Source organism: Diabrotica undecimpunctata, chromosome 3 (genome assembly GCF_040954645.1).
Source record: "Diabrotica undecimpunctata isolate CICGRU chromosome 3, icDiaUnde3, whole genome shotgun sequence".
In the NCBI taxonomy this organism is placed as follows: domain Eukaryota; kingdom Metazoa; phylum Arthropoda; class Insecta; order Coleoptera; family Chrysomelidae; genus Diabrotica; species Diabrotica undecimpunctata.
Genome location: NC_092805.1, coordinates 89,405,676 through 89,429,557, shown reverse-complemented (window position 1 = coordinate 89,429,557; position 23,882 = coordinate 89,405,676). Strand labels below are relative to the sequence as shown.

The following is a 23,882-nucleotide window of genomic DNA, read 5'->3' as shown; positions in this document are numbered from 1 at the left end:
GCCTGATAAATATATTTTGTCGCTTGAAGTGGGTCACTTTTGAAGCTTGAAGCATTTTATATAATATGTCTATGGCATATAATAGAATGAGGGTAGATATGGAGTCTAAATACAGGGAATAGAATCGAAATAAGTGAGAGATTAAACAAAATGTTTAGTTAATAGAAGAGTTGAGCGCCAACTATTTTTAGAAGAAAAATAGTAAAACAAAAGAGAAAGTTAACAAATGAATAAAATCAAAATAAATTTGAATAAAATAATTATTTGAAGTATGAAAATAACAAGCATGTGTATTTATATTTTAAAATAACATACATATAAAGTGAGAGTTTGATAATATTAAGGGTAAACTAAATGTAAGGCAAGGTACTTACCATATCGGGATAGTTTCATGATTTTTTTCCTGGTTTTTCCCATGATTTACCATGGAATTACTACCAGGAGAATTTTACTGTCATCATTACATGTGGTTGTTTTTTTAAAGATAAATTATGATTTTTCTGACAGGTATTCTTAAGTTAAAGTTGATTTCATGTAATAGAATGAACTGTCTTACAATAAAGTCATCCCATGAATTCAACTAAAAAATATTGACAATATAGTTTTAAACTCATCTTACTTTAAAATTAGACAAAGCTAAAAGCTCGGGTTGGTTTGGAAAAATATTCCCATGAGTTTTTTTGCATAATCACTTATATAAGATGCCCCAAAATAAGGTTCAAGGGGTCGCACAGTGGGGCGAAAAAGCCAAAAAACGCTTAAAAATGACTTCATATATTCAATCAATTTATGGTTAGTAAATTTGCATAAGAGTCATTACAACAAAAACATGATTCATTTAACCTCCATAAAAAGATTAAAGAAGCGGCAGGCTTATATAAATACAAGAACACTGGATTCCTGACAGATAATCAGGGAAACATAGTGCTGGAAATAGAGCATAAAAGAGATATTTGGATTAAATACGTAGAAAAAACTTTTGAAGATATACGAAGTAACACTGGTATTACAACAAACACCAATTGCGAATCTGGACCACCATTTACAGTCGAAGAAGTAAAATATGCCATCAAAAGCACCAAAGATGGTAAAGCAGTAGGCCCTGATAATTTTCACTCAGAATTCTTAAAACTTATGGACTATGATGGCATAAAATGGTTGACAAATATATTTAACAGTATATATGATACAGGCGTGGTTCCCCAAGAGTGGTTAGTGTCAACTTTTATAAATCTTCCAAAAAAACCCAATGCGAGAAAGTGCGAAGACTATAGAATTATAAGCCTTATGAGCCATTTACTTAAAACATTTCTAAAGGTCATTCACAAAAGAATATATACAAAATGTGAGGAACAACTAACAAGAACACAATTCGGATTTCGTGATGCTCTGGGAACACGGGAGGCCCTTTTTGCTGTACAGGTGCTATTTCAGAGATGCAGGGATGTGAATTGTGACATATACGTATGCTTTATAGATTACCAGAAGGCATTTGACAGAGTAAAACATGACAAATTAATGACTCTAATGCAAGAAATTGGAATTGACAACAAAGATCTTAGAATTATCAGAAACATTTACTACAATCAAACGGCCAAAATCAAAATAGAAGACCAGTTAACTGATAAAATTGCAATAGAACGTGGAGTACGACAGGGCTGTATTTTGTCTCCATTGTTGTTCAACATTTATTCTGAATGGGTATTTAAGGAAGCTTTAGACGGTTGTGCGAAAGGAATACTAATAAACGGTGAATGGTTGAATAACATTAGATATGCAGATGACACTATAGTTTTTGCCGATAATCTGAATGACTTACAGATATTAACAAATCGCATAACAGAAGTCAGCAACAGATACGGATTAGCTCTTAACATAAAGAAAACCAAATTTATGACAATTAGTAAAAAAACAATACTAAACGCTCAACTTACAATCAACCAACAGAATATCGAAAGAGTCGAGCAATATACATATCTAGGCACCAATTTAAATAGCCAACGGGACCACTCAACAGAAATTAAACAGCGAATAATAAAAGCAAAAGCAGCATTCGTTAGAATGAGAACCATTTTCAACAGTCCAGACATATCATTAAAAACAAAATGCCGTCTATTGAACTGCTACATATTCACAGTTCTGCTCTACGGAATGGAAGCATGGACACTGACTGTTGCATCTATGAATCGGCTCGAAGCTTTCGAAATGTGGTGTTATAGGCGCATCTTACGTATATCCTGGGTTGACAGAGTTACTAATGTGGAGATCCTGCGTAGAATGGGGAAAGAATGTGAAATTCTCATGACCGTCAAAACTAAAAAGTTGAAATATCTAGGACATGTAATGAGAAATCCAGAACGTTACGGCCTTCTCCAGCTGATTCTCCAAGGGAAAGTAAATGGTAAGAGAGGACCGGGAAGAAGACGCATTTCCTGGCTTCAAAATTTACGAAAGTGGTATAACACGACTACCACTGAACTGTTCCGCGCTGCAATAAATAAAGTAAAGATAGCCGTGATGATCGCCAACATCCGGAACGGATAGGCACTTTAAGAAGAAGAAGAAATTTGCATAAATCTATCTTTTAGGCAATCAGAACTGGAATTTTAGAGCCCTTTGTCCACTACAAAGCTAACAGGAGCCTTTACAAGGCGAAGAGCCATGAGTGTGGGAATTTGACAAAAATTTTAATTTTTTTATTATTAAAGGCGGATATATTACTTTCTTTCATGTCCAGCGATAGTTGTAGGAGAAAGAAAATGAATAATTTAATATTCAAACCGAAAATCGGTTTTGATCGGTCCAAAAAACCTAGAGAATTCAAAGTTTTTTTCCAAGACCCTAAAAAAATGGCCTCTTGTGTACTCTTTGAAATACATATTAATTAGTCCTCAAGGGTCTGGCTTCAAGCTCACCTTCGATGCTTCCTGGCTTCGATTAACCAAGATTCCGTACGTCGTAAAAAAATGTAGCTGAGATAAATTTGAACGGAAATGTTAAGTAACACTTGTTATGTAGAATGAACCGTTCTCTCAGAAACAACGCTTGAAGCGATCGCGATAGTAAAATTTGTATCAACTCGACGGTAACATTAAAATTACAGGGTGTTGCACGCAAGTCTACTATAATAGGATCGTTTCAGCCTGTCGCATAAGTAATAAAAGTGTCTGTTCAGATTTGTCTCAGGTAGTCAGCGGTTCTCAAATTAAAAATGTACGGTTTTCTTAATTTGATAATACGACATTAGGAATTTTTTTAATAAAATAACTTTATATTATGTGTTATAATAATTGAATATCATAATGTAAATTGATAAACATTGAGTATGAAATATATAGGGTCATTCACGCAACATGTTGGTTAAAAGTTTTCAAAGTTCTGGTCGTCACTGGTTTCTGCAAACTTGGAATAATGGGTTATGCAAAGCATTCTTCATTTTTTAAATATTTGCATTCTTCTAGCACTTCCGGTTGTACCGGAAGTCGCCATTAAGTTTCTTATTTTAAATAGAAACTGTGCTTTTTGTTATTTCTTTTAGAATCTACGTAAAATTCTGGATCGATTTTTATTGGGATACCATTCTCGAAAAAATAGCCGTTTTTGAGATATTTAAAGGTTCTGATAAATTTTTCGTATTACACATGCAACTTCAAAAATTAATATTGGGGTTAATATTTATGCTGAAAAAACAAAAATTCTTTTTCAGCGTGTACTAAACTCTATTTTTATTTAAGCATAACAAAATTTGCCAATGTTAATACTGGGTGTTCAAAATTTTGTATTATATTTTTATTTTTATAGATTTTATAAATATATCTATAAAAATATATATCTATATAAAACAAAGACTTATTCCTACTTCCCACACACACCTTCCCAAACCCACCGACGTAGGTTGTCCTCCTGCGGTACAACCAGCCCCGGCTTTCCTCCGCCCCCTGGTCTTTGGAGCTAGGTCTCGACTATTTCGCGGTATCCCCCGTCAGGCAATGGGAGATTTCCGTATATTTACATTTAAGTGGTAGGTTAGCCCACTTGGCTTTATCACTACCGGTCAAAGCAATTGTTCGGCGATCTAATGATGGTTGTGTGTGCCGATACTTGCTTTCCCTTTTCTGCACCAAGTGCAGTCGAGAGCGAGCAAGCATCGAATCCTTTAATCCGTCGTCTAATACCCAGTCATTTCCTTAATCTACCTTACTTGCTTATCTAATTTTTTTGGTGCTTGCATTCAAGAGCGTCGTGCGGCGTGCCTCCGGCTCTCTCCTGCATGCGGTTTTTGTTTTATTTTTTTTTGTGGTTGGTACCCTTTTGTATTAATTTTTCTATGTACGTCTTAATCTATGGACAGGTATCATCACTATCTGACTCGCTATCCGATTCATCTGAATCTTCATCATTACGAATAATTAAAGGTCTTACTTCATCAATAACTTGTTCTATTTCATATGACTCTAAAATTTTTTTTTTCAGTATACGCAATACATTTCCGCCATTGTTCCTCATTGACTTGGTTTAGTGCATCTTGCCAGAGTTGTAAAACGCTGGCTTCGTCGGTGGTCTGTGCATGCATGTTTATCATAGTAGTTTTTAGTGATGCCCCACACCAATTCAATTGGATTGTACTGGCAGTGATATGGTGGTAGTCTTAGGACCTCATGACCTGCTTGTGGGAAATTTTTCCTCTTCTCTGGTGTGATACGAAGCATTGTCTAAGATAATAACGGATTTTCCAGATTTTTTAATAATTTTTCCTCAAACCAATGTTCAAAAATATCGGCGTCCATATTTCCGTGGTAATCATCAGTTTTTTTTTTGTCGAAGAAAATATAAGACTAGCATTGGGTATAAAATCTTCCGTACTTCCTGCATGCAATATAATATATCTTTTGCCATTACTCGCACTAGTACTCGAATAGCATTTGGTAGAATCATCTTGCCAGGATGATTTGGTATTATTTCCTTTCGCAAAAATCCATGTTTCGCCAAGAAATACAAATTGTCTGGCAAATTCGGAATTCTTGTTTTTTAAATAGTTTCTTATAAATTTCCACCTTTTTCCAACAACATTGGACAGCTCGCACAAAACCCATAGCTTTTAATACTTTTGATAAACTGGTCAAACTCAAATCACAAAGTTCTCTGTGCTTTATTTTTTCAATAAGTGTCTTTCTTGTAACATGTTCTTTTGCTTTGTACATAACATAAATGATATTTCTGATTGAGATTTTAATACCTTGTGGCAAGTCGAGGGTTTTCGGATGCAAATGAATCCTTTTATTTTCCTTATTTAATTCCTCCTCAGTCATTTTGCGAACTTTTTGCAAGGTCCGTTCTGAAATTCCACAAGCTGCACTTGTCCTTTTTTGAACCGCCAGTACTGATGTAATTGGTCCCATGTTGATTTTTTCTAAAGTAAAATAATTTTCCACTTTCAACACAATTCGACGCTCACTCGGAGATAAAAACTTATATTTAGGTGTTCTATCGTTTTCTTGTACGTTATCCATTGTCACTATTGAAAACCGGCGATCGTTGAATACTAATAACGAGATTTTTCGGAGCTCTCTGAATATATACACGAGGGGGCGGGGCCTCGGTGGCAGGGCGCGTCGGTCAGTCGGTCATTGGCCGATGAGTCCGTCAATGGAGAGCCTCGACTCCGCAGACTGTTTACTATTTTTGCAAATGTAACAACTAAAATTATCCAGTTATGCGACCGCAAGGAATGGATGCACTCCTCGAGACAATTTTATTTGAAATAAAATTATAAAAGTTTTTTCAATAAATTATCATCACAAAGCATTCAATTTGAGTTTTTCAATTTGAGATTTATAAAAAAATTGTTTTGGTAGCGCTGATTTATCCTCAAGTACTACAGCCGACCAGTAGGAGGTTCGGTACCACAAAGCAGGTAGAAAAGGGAAAGCATAACAGTGGCTGTAACTAGAGTCATAAATTATTTTTCGGGCGTTAATCCGAAATACGACAGGGTAAAACGACTTCACTTTAGGGAAATACCCTTTATATTTTTATGTTTTTAAAAGCTACTTAAAAACTTCATCTCAAAAAGTATACTATGTAGGCTCTATTATGAATAATACAAGGTGAATTTTTGAATGGTATTTTTTTTAATTATTCAAATACAGCCATCAAATTTCTAAACTAAGTATCAGTATATTGGATTTTGTATTTAATTTCTTAAGAAAATTATACATAATTTCAAAATTTTACCTTGTATTATTCATAATAGACTACATAATTTAGTTTGTTAAGATCAGGTTGTTAAGGAAATTTTAAAAACATAAAAATATACAGGTGTTCCATTAAAAATAAAGATGATGGACTATGCTAAAATTGTTTGAATCACCTTTTACATTTAAATTTATATTGAAAAAACGCACATTTGAATTTAAGTTGACGTCTCCTAGTGTTTTTCATAATTTTCTAAAATAAGGACACAAAAAATTTTATTCCATAAGTGGTTTCCACACTTTATAATTTTAAAATTTCACCCTGTATTATTCATAATAGACCCAACATAATATAGTTCGTTGAGATCAGGTTATTAAGGAGCTTTTAAAAATATAAAAATGTACAAGATGTTCCATTAAGAAAAAAAGCTTTTGAACTATGCTAGGCGTGAGTAATCCTGTACATTTAGGTTTGTTTAAAAAGCGCCTGTTTATATATAAAAGTCAATAAGTCTAAGCATTTTTTAAAACAGGGACAGAAATAATTTTATTCCATAAGTGATTTCCACCCCCTATATAGGAATGATACCTAGCACAACTTTTTTGAAATTTGTTCTATTTTTTGACAATTATTGTCTTGTTTACTGAACATTTCATTATCCTTGAATTCATTTTATATTGTATATTATCCAACTACTTAGTAACACAAACAATTCAACTGAAGTATAGCCAAATTTCCAGGCTATACTTCAATCTCCTGAGGATTTAGTCATTTTTAAGCGGGTTTTAGCGTTTACACGCCACTGTGGGTTTGTCCAGGGGAAAAGTTGTTCAAATATTTTTAAACAAATTTTACAATCAATTTTTTCGGCCAGTACAATTTTGTTTTTAATTTTGTAACTTTGTAACAGGGCGACCTGTTGAACCCTATTTTGGGGTTTACTATGAAAGTGATTATGCAAAAAAATCTCATGGAAATTTTTTTTCGAACGAACCCGAGCTTTTCGCATTGTCCAAATGTATAATGTATGTCTGATATGTCAATATGAATGAGTCAGAATGAATTGAATGAGAGAATTTTTGATTACCAAGTAACAAAGACAAAATTTGTTAAATTTATATTTTGGGAACGACTTTCGAAGCGGTAGTTCGGAAAGTTAAAAAAATATTTTAAACTAAAATTGTGGTTTATTCCTAGTAAAAATAGTAAATTGTATTAAGATGAACAAAATAGATTCAGAACAACATGTATAAATGTTAGTGGAGACTACATTGAAAAATAATTTTTAATTTTAAGTGAGCCAGGGTGGAGCAAAGAGATTAGCACTCGTAATGGTATAAATTGCAGGATTACCTTTCTTTAAGGTCCAACGCCCACGAAGCAACTGTTTTAAAACAACAGTTGAAAACTAATTTCATCTGCAAGCGGTTTACAAACAGATTACAACCTAAATAAAACCTGTGTCCCCTACGAAGCGACTTGTTTTGGATCAGTTGAGTTAAAATACAATGTTATCAGCTTATAATACAATATAAAATGGGCAATGTTGGGTATACGTAAGACCAATTTAAAAAATTAGCTTTAAAAAAAAAAAATAAAAAAGTTATTCAGTTTTTCTAAACCAGAAAAGAAACAATGCATTTGTTCACAAATATATTTCTCGGCTACCATAGACATTTGGACAAATGAAATGATGTTCAGATTTTTCGTTAAATTTCCAAAGTGAAGAAGTTATTCGTTATTCTGCAAAATCAATATATTAATATTTTTTGTAATAGCCTCTTTATTTTTACTTATTTTCAACTGACAATTGTAATGTGTACCGAAAATTAAAATAAAATCTTAAAATAGAAATATCCGTAATTTTTTTTAATTATTTAGTTAATATAAATTCTGTATCATACCAAAAAAAGTTTTGGATTATTTTATTCAAAATATTCTAAACAAGATTTTTTAACCAGTAATGACTAATCTTGAAGTATTTCTATCCTAAAATGTTTACGAAATATACCATATATTTAAAATACGTGTTATAAACGTGCTACAAAAAATTACAAGGCAACTGCAACCATGGGAGGAAGGTAAAACAAAATCGGTTTTAGACTTATTGGAAATCAGTTCCAATCGGTTCGTGGGCGAGTCCCCGTGCTTTTACGTTGCAGAGATTACAAAACAGTTGAAAACGCAATCGGTTTCAGATTGCAGTTTTAAAATTCTCGACATTTTTTCCTCGACAATTCGACACCCCCATCGAACAAGGTTGTAACTCATTTTTAGCGCTTTTACAGGAGAGGCAAAACACGAAAACATGTATTTTTAATAATTTGTAGCGAAATGATTAAATTCTTACACTAATGCGATACGATATTTATAATATAATGAGGAATTAAAAGGTTGTATGTTTTAAGTTATTGGCAATGTGAATAAGAGAAAATTAGTTTTTATGGTATATTAAAATACAATATCAACTCGTAGTTTTCACAATTTTAATTAGAAATTATAAATTAAAAAAAAAACAAACAATATTCTACCACTACGAACAAAATAAAATAATTATCTCAAATTTTTATTCGTAATCTGATTGTTGAATATTTTTAGGGCCGCAAAATTTTAACATATTAAAATTTGTAAGTCAAATGTCAAGTATGACATTTGACTTAGAAAGGCTGTTTAAATCCACGGTTCGTAGACTTACTACGGTTGCCTCTTCCGCCTAACCAATGAACATTAAGCCCGAAACTGTACTGTCGTGACGTAATTCTTCCCCTTCAACCAATCAACAATGCAATCGACCTGCCCTCTACATTCAGTTTCAATCGCGAATAAATGGGTTTTGTATTCTTGTGTACTCTGGTGACGTAACTCAAGCGTCCCACCCCAGTCGGAAGAGGCAACCGTAGTAAGTCTACGAACCGTGGTTTAAATCTCTATATTTGTCTTTCGATATGGCGAGAGAATTAGAATAAACGGGAGGTATATCTGTCATGGTGATACGCTCATTCTTCTCTTTTGTTGACTTCCTAGCTGAAGAACGTTGAATTACAGGCATTTGTTCTAAATTAACGCAGTAATTATTTTCAAAAAAACGTCATAACATACGTGAATCATTTTCGCTGCGTATCTGTAAATATTTAGTATCATACCATTTTACTTTATTATTTCTATTAAAACACATGTGTAATGTTAATGTTGAACTTTTTCACTGCATAGGAGTACATAGCAAAAACTATTCTATTTTTTTTTAAACTTTGATCAGATTTGATTTATTCGAGCATTCAACCTTATATTTATTTATTCTATTTTTGTTTTGTCCATCGCAACTATCAGAAAAGAAGAAAAAGTCTGAAAATCCCTTTTTTACTTTTAATTTAATAAATAAATATACGGCACTACTAATTTCGGTAGCACCTTATCGGTAGCCAACAGTCTTATCCGAGACATACCAGTGTCCTTCATTGTCTCCCAAATCAAAGACTGTAAAATTGTAGACGGCTAATTTTCGCTTATAGTATGATGCAGAAACTTCTGACATTGGGGTGGATAAGGTCTTCTGGGGATCAAAACATGATGCCGCAACTACTCAGTTACTACATTGAGCAAGGGATTTAATTTGCGTTTTAAATTATCGCACCACAGTTTTGGAAGCGATATAATGAGTATAATTAAGCTGTAAACTTTCTCTTTGTTTAATCGAACCTCTCTTATAAATATCACATATTACGCATAGATCTTTCTTGGATTAAAGGAAATCTATGTTAAATTAATCGTAGAATACTTCTCGATATTGTCTCTCGGTGGTTTGTATCTCTGGTGCATATTCATTATCACGTAACCACTCTTTATAAAGTTAATATAATTTGGAAAACGTTAAACATTCGTCAAAATATTGTTTATGGCTACGAGCCCTCACGTAATGTGAGTCTACAACTGGTATCTGAGCAATATGTGTCCTCACATTTTGTTTAGTAACCTCAGGTACTTTGTTTGGGCGGTTTTCGTGACGTCTTCGTTGATCGGCTAGTGAAACACAATCAGTTACTTCCATATCAATTTTTTTATAAATAGTCTAAAAAAACTCACTTACCTGTAATATCTAGAGTAACGAAAAACATTTTCTTACATACCCGAATTTTATCACCATTTATCGTAAATGAATATTTATATGACCAGCGGCGCCTTGCAGTTGCAAGTGTTGCAACTATTGCTTGTTTTTTAGGTAGTCTTTCAACACAGTTATTTACAAACTGTACTTAATGATCATGTTAACCTCGTTGATTCGTGAATGCCAATCCTATTTTTTCCCTTTATTCAAGTTGCATTTTTAATTGTTGGTATTGTGTGTCCGCTAAAGACCAGAAGTACATTTTCGCGGCACATCTCGTTTCTTTTTCTCATGCGAATTTGTTCTATGTTTAATTTGTATATTGAGGTTTGTTCTTGGTTTAACCTCATCTATTTCTTATAGATTCTTTTCTTTTGGTACATCCGAATAGCTACTTTCTACAACAAAACTATTTGTATTTCTACTTGAAGATCACAGAATAACGATAGAAACAGAAATTTACAATTCGTAATAAAATGAAATTGTGATCGTTTATTAAAAAGAAAAAAGTACATAGCAATAGCAATGGGTATTCTGAAAACTGACATCTTACCTTCAGAACTGGAAGGTACATATTCAGACACATCAGCGGAGAAAGGCTCTCTATGACCACTAGACTCTACATCACTACCATTCCGGTCTAGAAATTTGCTACAACCAGGCCGTAAGTATCTTTTAAATTCGATTAAATCATTGCCATGTTGAATAAGTATTTCATCGGATGATACATATGATGTATTTGCATATAAAGGGTTTTCTGTGACATCAAAATATTTTGCAACACTGTCTAAGTTTTCCATCTCGCCAGAAAATAAATTTTGTTCCACATCTATAATATATAAAATATTTATTTTTACTTACAAAAGTATGGTTATCATAATTACTTACCAGGTTTTGACTACTGAAATGATACTTATCTTGTTTACTAGGAACAAATTTTTTGCATTTTGTATTGCATTTACGAAAAGTTTCACGTTTAATGACGTTTAATTCTGATAAATAGTGTTAGTGTGCCATAACATGAAGATTGGCCGCAGTATACGTTATATTATAAATCATTTGAATATAGTCAAAAGTACTGTCAATGATGCTCTTACGACGTATCGTCAGACTGGAGAATACACTAGAAAATCAGGATCACGCAGAAAAAGGTGCAGAGATCAGCGTGATGAACGTTTTTTTTTTAAGATTTCCGCATTACGGAACCGCTCTTTAACGTTAAATGTTCTCGTTAGTCGCTTGTTAGAAGCTCGAGGAACTCAGATTTCTTCACGAACTGTAAGGGGAGTTCTGCATGAAAGTTTTTTACGTTCTAATAAGCCAGTAGTATGCCCTAAATTAACAGCAGATCATTAAGCTCACAGAATGAGATTTACGAATGATCACAGAGACTGAACTGTTCAGCAATTCAGTGTTGTTATGTTTTTTGATGAGTCTCCTTTTTGCTTACGATCTCCAAACGGACGCAAACGTATGGAGGAGACCCTGAGAACGATTTGCATTTGAATCATTTGATATTTTCTTAAGATCGTCAGTCCAACGAGTAGGGGATCTTCCTCTACACTTCTTTTGTCTAACCTCGGCCTCCACTCATGCAATCTTTTCGTCCACATTTCATCACTGATTCGGGCGACGTGTCCGGCCCATTTCCATTTCAGCGTGCCAATTTGGGAAATTACATCGGTAACTCCTGTTGTTCGTCTTAAGTCTTCATTTTTTAACTCGGTCACGAAACGATATACTCAGCATTGACCTTTTCATTGAATTTTAAGAACATTTATGTTTTTTTATTATCTTTCAAAAGGGTGATTTGTTGGCAATTCCGATACTGCTATTTATTTGTGTAAATAATACAATAAAAATATTTCTACCGGAATTCTTATTTTAGTTATTCTATTTTCAATTTTACTATTTACTACATAATTACTAATCCGCAATTTTGCGACCTATTGGTCGCTGGCTCTTCGAGGTTTATATTTATTTTTTATCTACCAAATGTAGGAAGGTGAGACTATAATTTTTCAAATATTTACTTTTAAATCATCGAACCAGCTACCTCATCCTTTCCCCTACACTGGCAATCATTGCCAGAAACGATTCAAGAGCTGAGAATAGCGAATGAAGAATGGGAACTTATTGCAAGTATGCCTAGGTGTATTGAAATCCTCCGCAGATATAGGGGAGGAAATATCGAGATACTAAACCTAAAGAACAGCCAACTGTGGGCAATTAAAATTTTATTTTTTATTTTGTGTTAATTTTTAAACAATGTTACTTTTTTAACGTTACATATTAGGTACTTTGTTTTGGGTTACTTGTTTTTCCTATTATTACTTTTTTAGTGTTTTAAATAACGATTTCCATTATTATTGTTTAGTTCCTCCACATTTAAACACCTACAGAATTAAAAAAAAAACATACAAAATGCAAGTGTACGAATTTTTTTTACCAGGAGTGTATTTGAGTATTCTGGCGGTCTTCTGGCACGTTTTCGCCATAGTTAGAGGGTTTAGATGCGTTTATAACCGATGAAGAAACTTCAATTTACCATTGGACTCTCAAAACTAAAGGTCGCTCCAAACACTAAATATATAAAAATTCTCCGCCACCAAAAAAGGCAAAAAAAATTTGTTACTAATACGACAGGCAACATTTTGAAATCCCCAGGGAATGGTTTCTTAATATTGTTCTGAAGCTATGTTCTTGTGGCATTTTAAAGTAATTACTATTTAAACAGGAATAAGCCACAATTAAAGGTTAAAGTAAGTTTATTGACGTTTCAATTTCCGAAGTCAATGTAAAATATGCCACTAGAAAATATCTTCAGAACCATTTCCTGGGGTAATTATTCTTTAAATGGGAATAAGCCACAATAAACTTACTTTAACCTTTAATTGTGGCTTATTCCCATTTAAATAGTAATTACCCCAGGAAATGGTTCTGAAGATATTTTCTAGTGGCATATTTTACATTGACTATATTTTTCTTGTGAATAAACTGAAAAAATTGGAATTAAAATTACATATTGTATTGACTTTTCGACCTCCAGTTCGGAAATCCTTTTCAAAATATAAATAACCTATCAATAAAATGATTTTCTTGGTAAGTTATTTGCCCGGGCATTTGAATTAATTCTATTCATATTCGTAAACCTGCAAACATTTTTTATTGTAAGTCACAAATATGCACTTAAGTTTTATTAAAGTTTTCGTATAGTCTTGTTAATTTTTGCTCCTTTATATCAAACTGCTGTAAACTAATATTTTTTTTTTTAGATCGGAGCCGATGGACGACGATCTCAAATTTTCCTTGCTCTTTCAACTGCTGCTGAGTTCAGAGACCACCTTTCCGCATTCAGCGACTTCTACTCTTCACTTGGTAAGTAAACAGATGCCGCTTTTCTTATATATCATTATCATTTGAAGTACAAATATTTTGAATTTTACTAATAGTTTATGCATTATCGAATTTTTATTTATTCTAGGACCCCCCAACCCTGACAACGTCCCAGAGGATGGTAAGCTTAAAAGCGAAATGATGATTAAGGACAACCGCAGATATTATTTGGACCTAAAGGAAAATTCAAGAGGACGTTTCTTGCGAGTTTCCCAGATGATCACCAGAGGAGGGCCACGCAGTCAGGTGGCTATACCCGCACAGGGTATGATCGAGTTCAGAGATGCTCTGACAGATCTACTTGACGAATTCAGTACTGATGAACATTCTTACAAACCGGACTTGCCAGAAGGTAGACATATGCACGTTGACAACAAAAACTTCTATTTTGATATAGGTAAGTAAGTTTGGTGGCCTTCTATTTTGACATAGGTAAGTAAGTTTGATGGCCTTATTGAGTGAAAACGACAATTTATGTTGTCACAGAAATTTTGTTGTTTAACCTAATCTCTAGTATCAATATTAGCACTGATGCTTTTCTTGTTTTGTCTGTGGACTCTCGAAAGAGTAGTGAAATCATTGACCAGCAGCCCCCTTCTGAGTGGGTTAACATTAGGTATCATTCGCATATTTAAGCTTCTAGTACCACCTATCGTTATTCCGTCTCTCCAATCTTGCAAGACTTTTATCATAATGTACTATTCAAATATATAATAAATAGTATGGGTGATGTAATACAGCCTTGTCTTACACCTTATTTTGGTCTAAATGGTTTGGAAAGAACCTTTACTTTTCCTAACTTCCATATTTTCCACGACCAACAGTAGTATTCTCCATTTCACGCAATCGAAAGTGTTTTAGTGTAATTGATGAAGCATAAAGTTTATAACATTAAATTCGTATGCTTTTTATATTATTTGTTTTACATTTCAAATTTGCCCTCTTGTTCCTTTTACAGACACAAACCCTGTTTTTTCATCAAGTATCTGTGGTAGCAAGAATAGTTTTATAAGTAGCAAGAATATTTTTTAGACGCATAGAATATGGAGGAAAATCTTTCTTGCATAAGACATAAGAGCTATTTTTCTGTAGTTGCAACATTATGCAAGTGAGTCCTCACTGCAATGGTATGTATATTGACTCACACTCATAATGTTACCAAATCATGAAACATTGCTTATGGATTTTGTCCATATCCTTTAATTATTTCGGACGCTGTGCCGTCGTCACCGGGTGATTTGTTTTTTTTTTTTTATTTTTACTTGTTGTTTTCGGTACAATATTTTCCCCTTGTGGTGTTCGCCTAAAAATGCTGAAAAGTACTCACTTAGAGCCGCAATATCTTCTTCATTGGTCATCAATAGCTGGTCAGCGAGATTCGTGAATCGCGCGATCAGTAAGAAGGCTTTCAGTTTTCATAATAGATGGAAGTTTGAGGGGGCCAAATCTGGGGGATAGTTGATTTTGGTTTTCAGCTTGTTTTACTTTTGGTAAAACTTTTAGAATTATTCCCATTGTATATATTTTTTCTATATATATATATATATATATATATATATATATATATATATATACTTTTTCAGTGCAAATTGTATGTATTTTAAAGCTCCCCTATGTCCAACTTGTTTCATTTTGTCAACATTTTTTAGCGTTGTTTACTTTTGTTTTTCTATGAATCTTTGGTTTATAGACTGAATTTCTTAATTTTCTATTGGGCATTATTTCTGCATTTCCTGTATGAACTAGCATTTTTACAGATAATTGAAGTATATTCCGCAAAAAATTTGGTCATACTTTGTTGGATTTTTGTTGTATTAGAAGTTGTGTTACATTCTCATGATTGATTCAACCCCTCTTACAGGACAAAACAACCGCGGTGTATACATGCGCATCTCCGAAGTGAAAACTAATTTCAGAACAGCTATTACCGTACCTGAAAAGAGTTGGCAAAGGTTCAGAGATATATTAAGTGACTACTGTGACAAGATTAAGCAGCCATCTCAAGGTTCTGGTGGAGGTGTTGCTTCCCAAGATCAGCCACATCCATTGGTAAGTCATTTTATTTTTTATTTCTCTTTAGCAATAAATTTGATTGAATTCTTTAAAGAACCTTTTTAATAATGATACAAATAGTGAAGGAATAGAATGGATATTATAGAAAAGGAAATGTTCTAGTATAGGGATAGGAATGGGTAAATTAAGAACACGCGTTAACATATTCCAGAAATACTACGATTTTAAGTCTATATATTATGCTTTGCCAACGTTAGATTGTGCAAAATGAGAAGGAATGTGTGAATGTAGGGAAGTGTATGAAGTTGCAACTTTGAGATTTGCTCACACACAATGGTAATCCCTGACCTGGATGAGACTTGCATATCCGTAGGAACATTTGGCATACAATTTATTGGGGGTGAGGAAGATTGGTCCATGTAGATCAAGGACAAATCATCCGAGCCCTAATGCTCTCCAGGCACTCCTCCATAATCCCCTCATTTTACACTGATGCACTATGAAGGCGCTATAAAGCAAAGAGATAAGATGCCGTGTAGAAATAGCAAGATCTACCTTCTTGCAAACTAAAGGGCTACTAACAATAATAGAGACTAAACTTCAAGAAGAACTGCCTAACGAGACTGAGGCTGCTAAAGAAAAGGTAACCATGTAACAAACACCAGCAACCAATAATTGTTTAGCATGAGGTCTTCTCTTTCAAATTCAGTACTTCCTACTTCTATAGACAAACCCGTATGGCGCATCATTAGATTTGTTTTTTATTTTGCGGGAAAATGTTAAGTGTGCAGTATTTTTTTCTATTTTAGATTGAAATTGAATACTTGCCGCTTGCGATAAGAATCTTTTATTGTCGACCGAAATACTCGAAAAAGCACTCAAAAAGTTTTAAGTTTCATGCAAAATTCAAAATAGTTTACCCCCTTAAATCAAAGATAACTACAGACAGTAAAACGGAACACCCAAGAGTTGCATGATGAATATGAAGCTGATAGAGTCACATAGTCAATAAACACATGTACACAATTGGTTCTCCATCTTATGGTGTTAAGGTGAGGAGTATAACAGGATGGAGCAGCAAGTCTCCAAGCCTTTCGGTCGGACGCCTATAAATCCTTAAACAATATGTTTAAGGATTATAGTGCAAGTCTATTTTCTGTTTAAGGATATAAGCTATAATCGTTGAGATTCTAAAACTGGTATTTTAACCTCTAATATATAAAAACAGTCCATTGTTGTACTTGGTTTTTCAGTTTTTGAGTTCTTAGGATTTCCACAGTTAAACCTTAAACCTTTCTGCGGTTCTGCAACCGTCTTTCTATCTCCGTGATTCCATCAAGATTATGGTTTTATATGCGTTTTGGAGATTTTTTAAATATTGTCTGCCATTGTTTGTGGCGACGAGTGGGCCCAACGAGTTACAAATGCAGAAGTGTTAAGAAGGCTACAAAAGTATTGCGATAAAGCACATCAAAACAAGAAAGCTGGAATATTTAGGCGACATTACCAGGTCGCCTAAAATACCAAAGATCTATAGGAAGACGAAGAATTTCCTGGCTAAGAAACCTAAGAGAGCAGTATAGTTGCAGCTCAGTAGATCTTTTCAGAGCAGCCGCCAATAAGGTACGGATAGCTGTGATGATAGCCAACCTCCGATAGGAGAAGGAACTACATTGTTTGTCTGATATTGTTCCATTTCTGCAATATATTAATATATTATATTTTGCACAAATATAATTATTATGTAATATATTAATATATTTATTTTTTATATATTTTGCACAAATATGATGATTGTTTATTTGTTTTCGCTTAATTTTTGCTTTATTGTCTTTAAAAATTGTGTCACTGTTATTCACCGATAAGGCTATATTGTGCTGTGAAATTTCTGCGAGTGTAATGAATATCACTGTACTGAAACTGTAGGCCACTTTTGCTCAAACCTGTAATAATCGACAATGTTTTTGAAGTTTGGTAATTGTAAATGTACTAATATTTACGCAAGTTCGTAAATCTTATCTAGGGAAGAAAAAGTTTTTTACTTTGTTACTATTTTCAATTAGACAAAATGCTCAAGCATTAAATTCGTCCACCAACAATTTTCAGTGCATTTCAATACAGGTAGGTACTAAGTAATAGTATTGTACTGAACATTATTATCAAATTTAAATGTAAGTAGGCGTAGAAATAAGTTCCACGAGAAGTACAAAAAGCAAAAAATATTGTCACATAGTGAAAAGTGACTATCTGGTTCGTAGTTTCTGGACGAGAAACTATTTGGCATTACTTCATCTAGAAAAACAAACGTCCAGCAACTGTTAGTCAAGAGTTAGATTAATAGTAAGAGTCTCTAGTTATTTATAGAGCTTTACATTACTCAACTTTTCACACCATTTGTAGATGACCTTCGGAAGTTTTGCAGATCAAGAAACTTACCCCTGGTTAACCAATTTTTTCTGCAACTTGTTAGAAGGATCTTCTAGAAAGAATGATATAAACTGTAGGTCCAACGTAATGAAGGGCACTTAATACTTGTTATCTGTAAAACTCCGTATTAATTTATATTATTATATTCTTAGTGAAAAAAGTTAAATTTTTTTCTACTATAATTTAAGAACCATACCATATTTTGAAGCTTGCATCTTTTTCTTTTTCTCACCCTAATAGGGTATGGGTTGTCTCCCTACTTGTTCCCTTTGAAGATTCAGAAGATTCATTAATTCTGAGCTCTCGTCATGGCCATTTTTTTTTTGCTGTCCATTTTTTTTTCGTATGAGTTGGGACAAGATACTATTAAGCACGGCAATGCGCCCATACCGTACCTACCTAGGCTATAATCCCACAGAGTTCATTAGCTCTTTTTGGGCAGTGCTTAGGCCTGTATCATGCATTCGATGGACATGATGTTACATTTGGAGATTGGAGAGAGTGCTAGTGGAATCACAAATATTACTGTGGAATTATAAGGCAGTTGTGGTTCGGCTGTCTTGTGATTTGTTGATTAAGCCTGGCGTAGATGTACTAGTGTGTATGTGTACTTTGTGTTTCTGCGTGTGTGTATTTGTGATTGTGTCATGTTAAATCAATAAATCTACAGTTAATGATATAGCTTCAGCCCCTATGTCATCTTCTCGGTTGATCCGCGGATATTTCTTTGGTTATACCTTACTTGCACTGTATCAGAGATAAAAACTTCCCCAACCAGGCTGTTCTGTGCGGAGTCCTAGTCAGTTTAGAGGTTCACCCACTTTGTCACATTACCTGGGATAATGTCTGCCACAGTTACAGACGAAACATCGTATCGTGTTGAAATAATTCCATACCATGGCGAACAAGCCTTGATAACAATGTATCATTACAATTTAATTTAAGGTTTTTACTTGTTAAATCTAATGTATATTTATATTTGATTTTTTTTAGGTTGGCAATAACACCCAACAAGATTCCGGGACAAGTTTAAAGTAGGCTAGCTGGCCATTTTAGACTATTAGATTTATTAATATAACAAATTAAAAAATTGGATAGGAACAGCAGTCGATTTTTTAACCACAAAAACAGAAAAATAATTTTTCCCCTCTTTCAATTAATAAATGTGTGATTTTCGAATGCCAGGCTGAGAAATCGACCACTGTCTAAAATATTGATCAGTTCAAGGAGTTGGTTCTTTTGTGCAGTGTTACAAACACTATAAATGTTAGATTCTCTATTATATGTTACAAAATAATACTAAATTATTTATGTATTTATTTGTTTTAAGTTGTTACGGTAGTGATGTTTTTACTTTTGAGTAAACCATAGTCGTTACACGAGTGATACTTTCTTTACAGATAGGAGAAGGTCACAATAGACTGTTTTTGGGTAGTTTATACGCGGAGCACTCAGTACTACTCTTTTGGGTTAAATGTTGCGGATTAGGTTTATTCTACACCAAACAAGCTCTTTGTGACACCAAAAGTACTAGCTAAGGATGTCAGAAAGTTTATATTTTTTACAAAATCTTAACTATTTCTTTTCACCTCGTGCATGTCTACCCAGACTATGTAAAATCGCAGTAATATGAAGAAATACGGAGTAAATTACTCTCATATGTCTATCTACTACGAACGTGCAAAATCTTGTCCGAAAAATTAACATTTGTTATGATTAGTTAAGTCTTTCCATGAAATAATCGAAGTTAATTCCGCAATTTCTCGCGGTTCTTTACATTACTTCAAGACATACACGAGGCCATCATTAGAGAAGAAATACAAATTAATGGCCCTATCAAACAGATAAACCAAAAAATTTGCTCAGATCTTTTTAACAATCTCTCCAGAACAATATCAATATCTTATGAATGCCGTTTTGCTACATGGTGATTTTCTTCTATTTCCGTTGTTTTCGTTTATGTTTATTCAACTTAATTTCGTTAACATTTCCTTATAGTCTATGGTGACATTTTTTCTTCCTATTCTGTATTGAAATGTGTAAATTTTAAACAATCATCACTTCAAGCCTTTGCATATTTTTGCGAATATTTTAGTTCATTATATTTTTTTGCTCTCTATGTCTGGATTATTTCTGACAGTTTTGGTGATGTGCCCGATATGGCAAACCCACCCTACGTTTAGTACGACTCGATTTATGTGTGTTAATTATTGCTTCCTGTATTCTTACAAAATTGTAATCTCCTGTTACGAAAAACAGACAATACATTAATACCATACATACACAGTAGTAAATCATTGTAAAATCTAGTTAAACGACTTTTTAATTCATGCAATTTTTTTATGTTTTGACAATAGTCAAACCATTTCTTTGATTACATTTATCAGTGAATGGGCCTTTTCCTATCTATGACGAACAATCTGCATTAAGACAGGTTGTTTTATTATATAAAGGTTGCCAATTGCCATAGTACATCCCGATAAGTTGAGTCAGGTTACCCAACTTTACGGATCGAGACTATTGTTTATTCAAAGGCTTACTTTATTTTCAAAGGTTTGATGGGCACCACTTTCTTGTGATTTCAAAATATTATGACGATGTCAAACATCGTCTATAATCTGTGATTATTTTAATAATACTACAACAAATATTCTATATTAGTTCATAACCTACAACGAACGCCTTAACCACTACTAAAGTTGTGGCAACACTGCAACATATACCTATCATACCAACTCTGTCAAATAACTTATGTTTAAAGGCTGATTTTGTAGGTTATGCTCTTACAGCAATCTTTGTAGTAGTGTAAAAAGCTTAATATTTTTATTGTATTAAAATTAGTCTTTTGTTATACTGAAAAAATAAAAATATAACAAATCACGTAATGTTTGCTTCTATACTTTTATTATATTCCTTTTATATAACAAAGGACTCCTCCTGTCTAACAACAGAATTTGAGCTAAAACTGGATCCTGTTAAATTCCAGTGATTCCAAATCTTTTGATTAACTTAAGTAATTTAAGTGAACATATTTTATAAATCTTATCAACAGGAGAATTGTTTTAGACGACATATTTACAAAATTTATATTCTCAATACAGTGATGTGGAATTAGTGTCCGAGAATATTCATAGTATAGTTCTTTTCTTTGTGCCAATAAGTTTAAACAAAAATGCATTGCTTTGTCCTATTGTTACAGAGGCAAAGAATTTATGTATTGTTCAAGGCACTCACTTTTAAGTCCCGAAGAAACCAAAAACAGTTATTTCTTGTTTAATAATAGCACATATGAATAAAATGTGTAGAGATAAAGAAGGATGGGGACGCCTTTATTCTGATAATATTAAATAAAATAAATTCAAATATATTTTTGAAAAATTTTCACACCGTCTGCTTATTCATGGCACAATGTGGCCTCTTCAGATACCACTGTATAGCTACATCTAGTTAAGCTTTAAAAGTCAACAAATATAAAACACCAAACCACCAAAAAGTCAACAAACTGTTAATCTAAACCACCAAATTTTTTTATCATTCATTTTTTTTTATACAAATGCAGTCTTTGGGAATTTTATGATTTACCTGTCATGTATAAGACAATATATTGGATATTTTTCAAAACTACAATTTGAATATATTTATTTCAAATAAAAATGGATTTACATCAAGTAAAGGTCTCCTCGGTTATATACATAATATTTACTTGACATCTCCCATTTTTGCATTAATCTAGATTTCTACTGAATCATTTACTTTATGCCAGGAGAAGTCCTCTTTACTATATTATCTATCTTAGTTGTTTAAATAATTATCAAATCATTCTTATTTGATTTAAAATAGTGATTTTTATTTGTTAGATATTAGAAATAGACAGCTAAAATCTAAATAAAAATTTTTAAAAATAGTAAAGATAATACGAATACATATATGTATTATTTCAAATTTTTAGCAATAATAACAGCATATTAAAATAAATCTGCGTCTAGATATGCAATATGATGCAGAGAACAGATAGAAGAAGAAAAGTATCAATGTTTGAATACTACTTTCAATTTTACAGGAGTTTTCAATTGAATACTACTTTAGTTGACTTGGGAGGATACAGCTTATATAATCATGATGATATTACGTAGTCGGCTCGATAACTCAGCAGGCTGGTGGACTCACTTCGATTTGTTTTATAGTTTATGAAGATTATAATTCGAAAATGTTTCAAACACGCAGTGTAAAATCCAAAGTGGATAACATAAGCAGCACGACAGGTAGAGTTAGTGAATTGCAAACTCGGAATAATATAGCGCAACGGCTTGGCTGTTGGTTTTCTTCCATCTGTTCTTACGCACCTGGCTATTTACATTCCAATAATATTGCTGCCCCTATTTAAATATAATTTGACAAGAAAGTGAAAAAGAAAAATCACTCTAGGCCCGTTTGACACTGTTCTTTATTATTTCCTTTAAATATATATATATATATATATATATATATATATATATATATATATATATATATATATATATATATATATATATATATATATATGACTGATTTGATAATTTATATACTATAACGACACTCAGATAGTATTTATTCCAACTAGAATATAGGATGTTGTTGATTTTATATATCAAAGTATATTCACTGCCATCATAAGTGCTTAGAGCAAGTTTTGACAATATTATTTCGACAACAAGATCGCATTCTTGATATTAAATTTACGGTTGTCTTGATTTTTTCTGTTGTAATAATTATTGTCTCAGATAACCCAGTGATAAAAGAGTGGGATCTCGTTGAGTCTTTTATTTTGTAAATAAATTAAAAATGTACTTTTATTCTGAAATGTGGGAGATGCATAGCAAAGATATTACATGCTTTTGGTAAGTAGATCAAGGATATGCGAGAATTGTCAGTTTTGAAGAATTGACTAGTCGAATACAAAACAATTTACTACAAGAAAGGTTCAATACATAACCAAAAAATGATATGATACGTTAGGTATGAACACTTTTTTGTATAAAATGCATTGAACTGTTGAAAGCGGTTAAATTTTATGATGTTACCATTATCATCATCATCCAGCCTTCTGTGATCAAAGTTAAATGTAGGCCTCCCCTAATTTCTTCCAATTCCGTCGGTCTTGAAGGCAGTTCCCAGTGATTTTTTAACGTCGTCTGTCCATCGTGTAGGTCGTGTACCTCTGCTTCTTTGTCAGCTTGTGGTCTTCACACTGTAGTCGTTTGGGCCCATCGCCCATCATCAATTCTGGCTACATGGCTCGCCCAGTTTCACTTCAGCCGTGTTATTTGCTCTATGACATAATTCTGGCTACATGGCTCGTCCAGTTTCACTTCAGCCGTGTTATTTGCTCTATGACATCTGCGACACCTGTCCTTATTATTTTCTTGTTTTCCTGTCTGGTTGCTGTGACATTGAGCTCTATCAGACATCCTCAAGAGGAACATGCCTAATTATTGAAAAATTAGACATTCAAGCAATGGGTACTATCAATCATGACTTAAGGTTTGGTCATTGTGTGCATAAAACTATTTAATAATTGACCTACTCACACCTAGCTTATGTTAACACTTTCAACAGTTCTGGCAATATTTACAATCTCAATGTTGCTGTTTACATTAGTAATTTTAGCCCTAACTTTTGTGCAATTTGTAACCATCAGTAGAATAAAGTTATAGGTTAATATACATATACCCATCTTTTTAAGATTGGGTAATGATCCTTTTGTTACATA

General features: G+C 33.1%; 1 protein-coding gene across 2 annotated transcripts in view; it reads left to right on the top strand.

The window, feature by feature from the left end:
• The window catches only part of Pur-alpha (Purine-rich binding protein-alpha), a 39,257-nt gene extending 18,244 nt beyond the window's left edge, over window positions 1-21,013 (top strand). For both annotated transcript variants that reach the window (XM_072526264.1, XM_072526265.1), the window contains 4 exons: window positions 13,573-13,675; window positions 13,782-14,090; window positions 15,555-15,742; window positions 19,127-21,013. In XM_072526264.1, coding sequence (XP_072382365.1) covers window positions 13,573-13,675; window positions 13,782-14,090; window positions 15,555-15,742; window positions 19,127-19,171 — 645 coding nt within the window. In that variant the 3' untranslated portion in view covers window positions 19,172-21,013. The remainder of the gene's footprint in view (window positions 1-13,572; window positions 13,676-13,781; window positions 14,091-15,554; window positions 15,743-19,126) is intronic.
• Window positions 21,014-23,882: the final 2,869 nt, after the last annotated feature.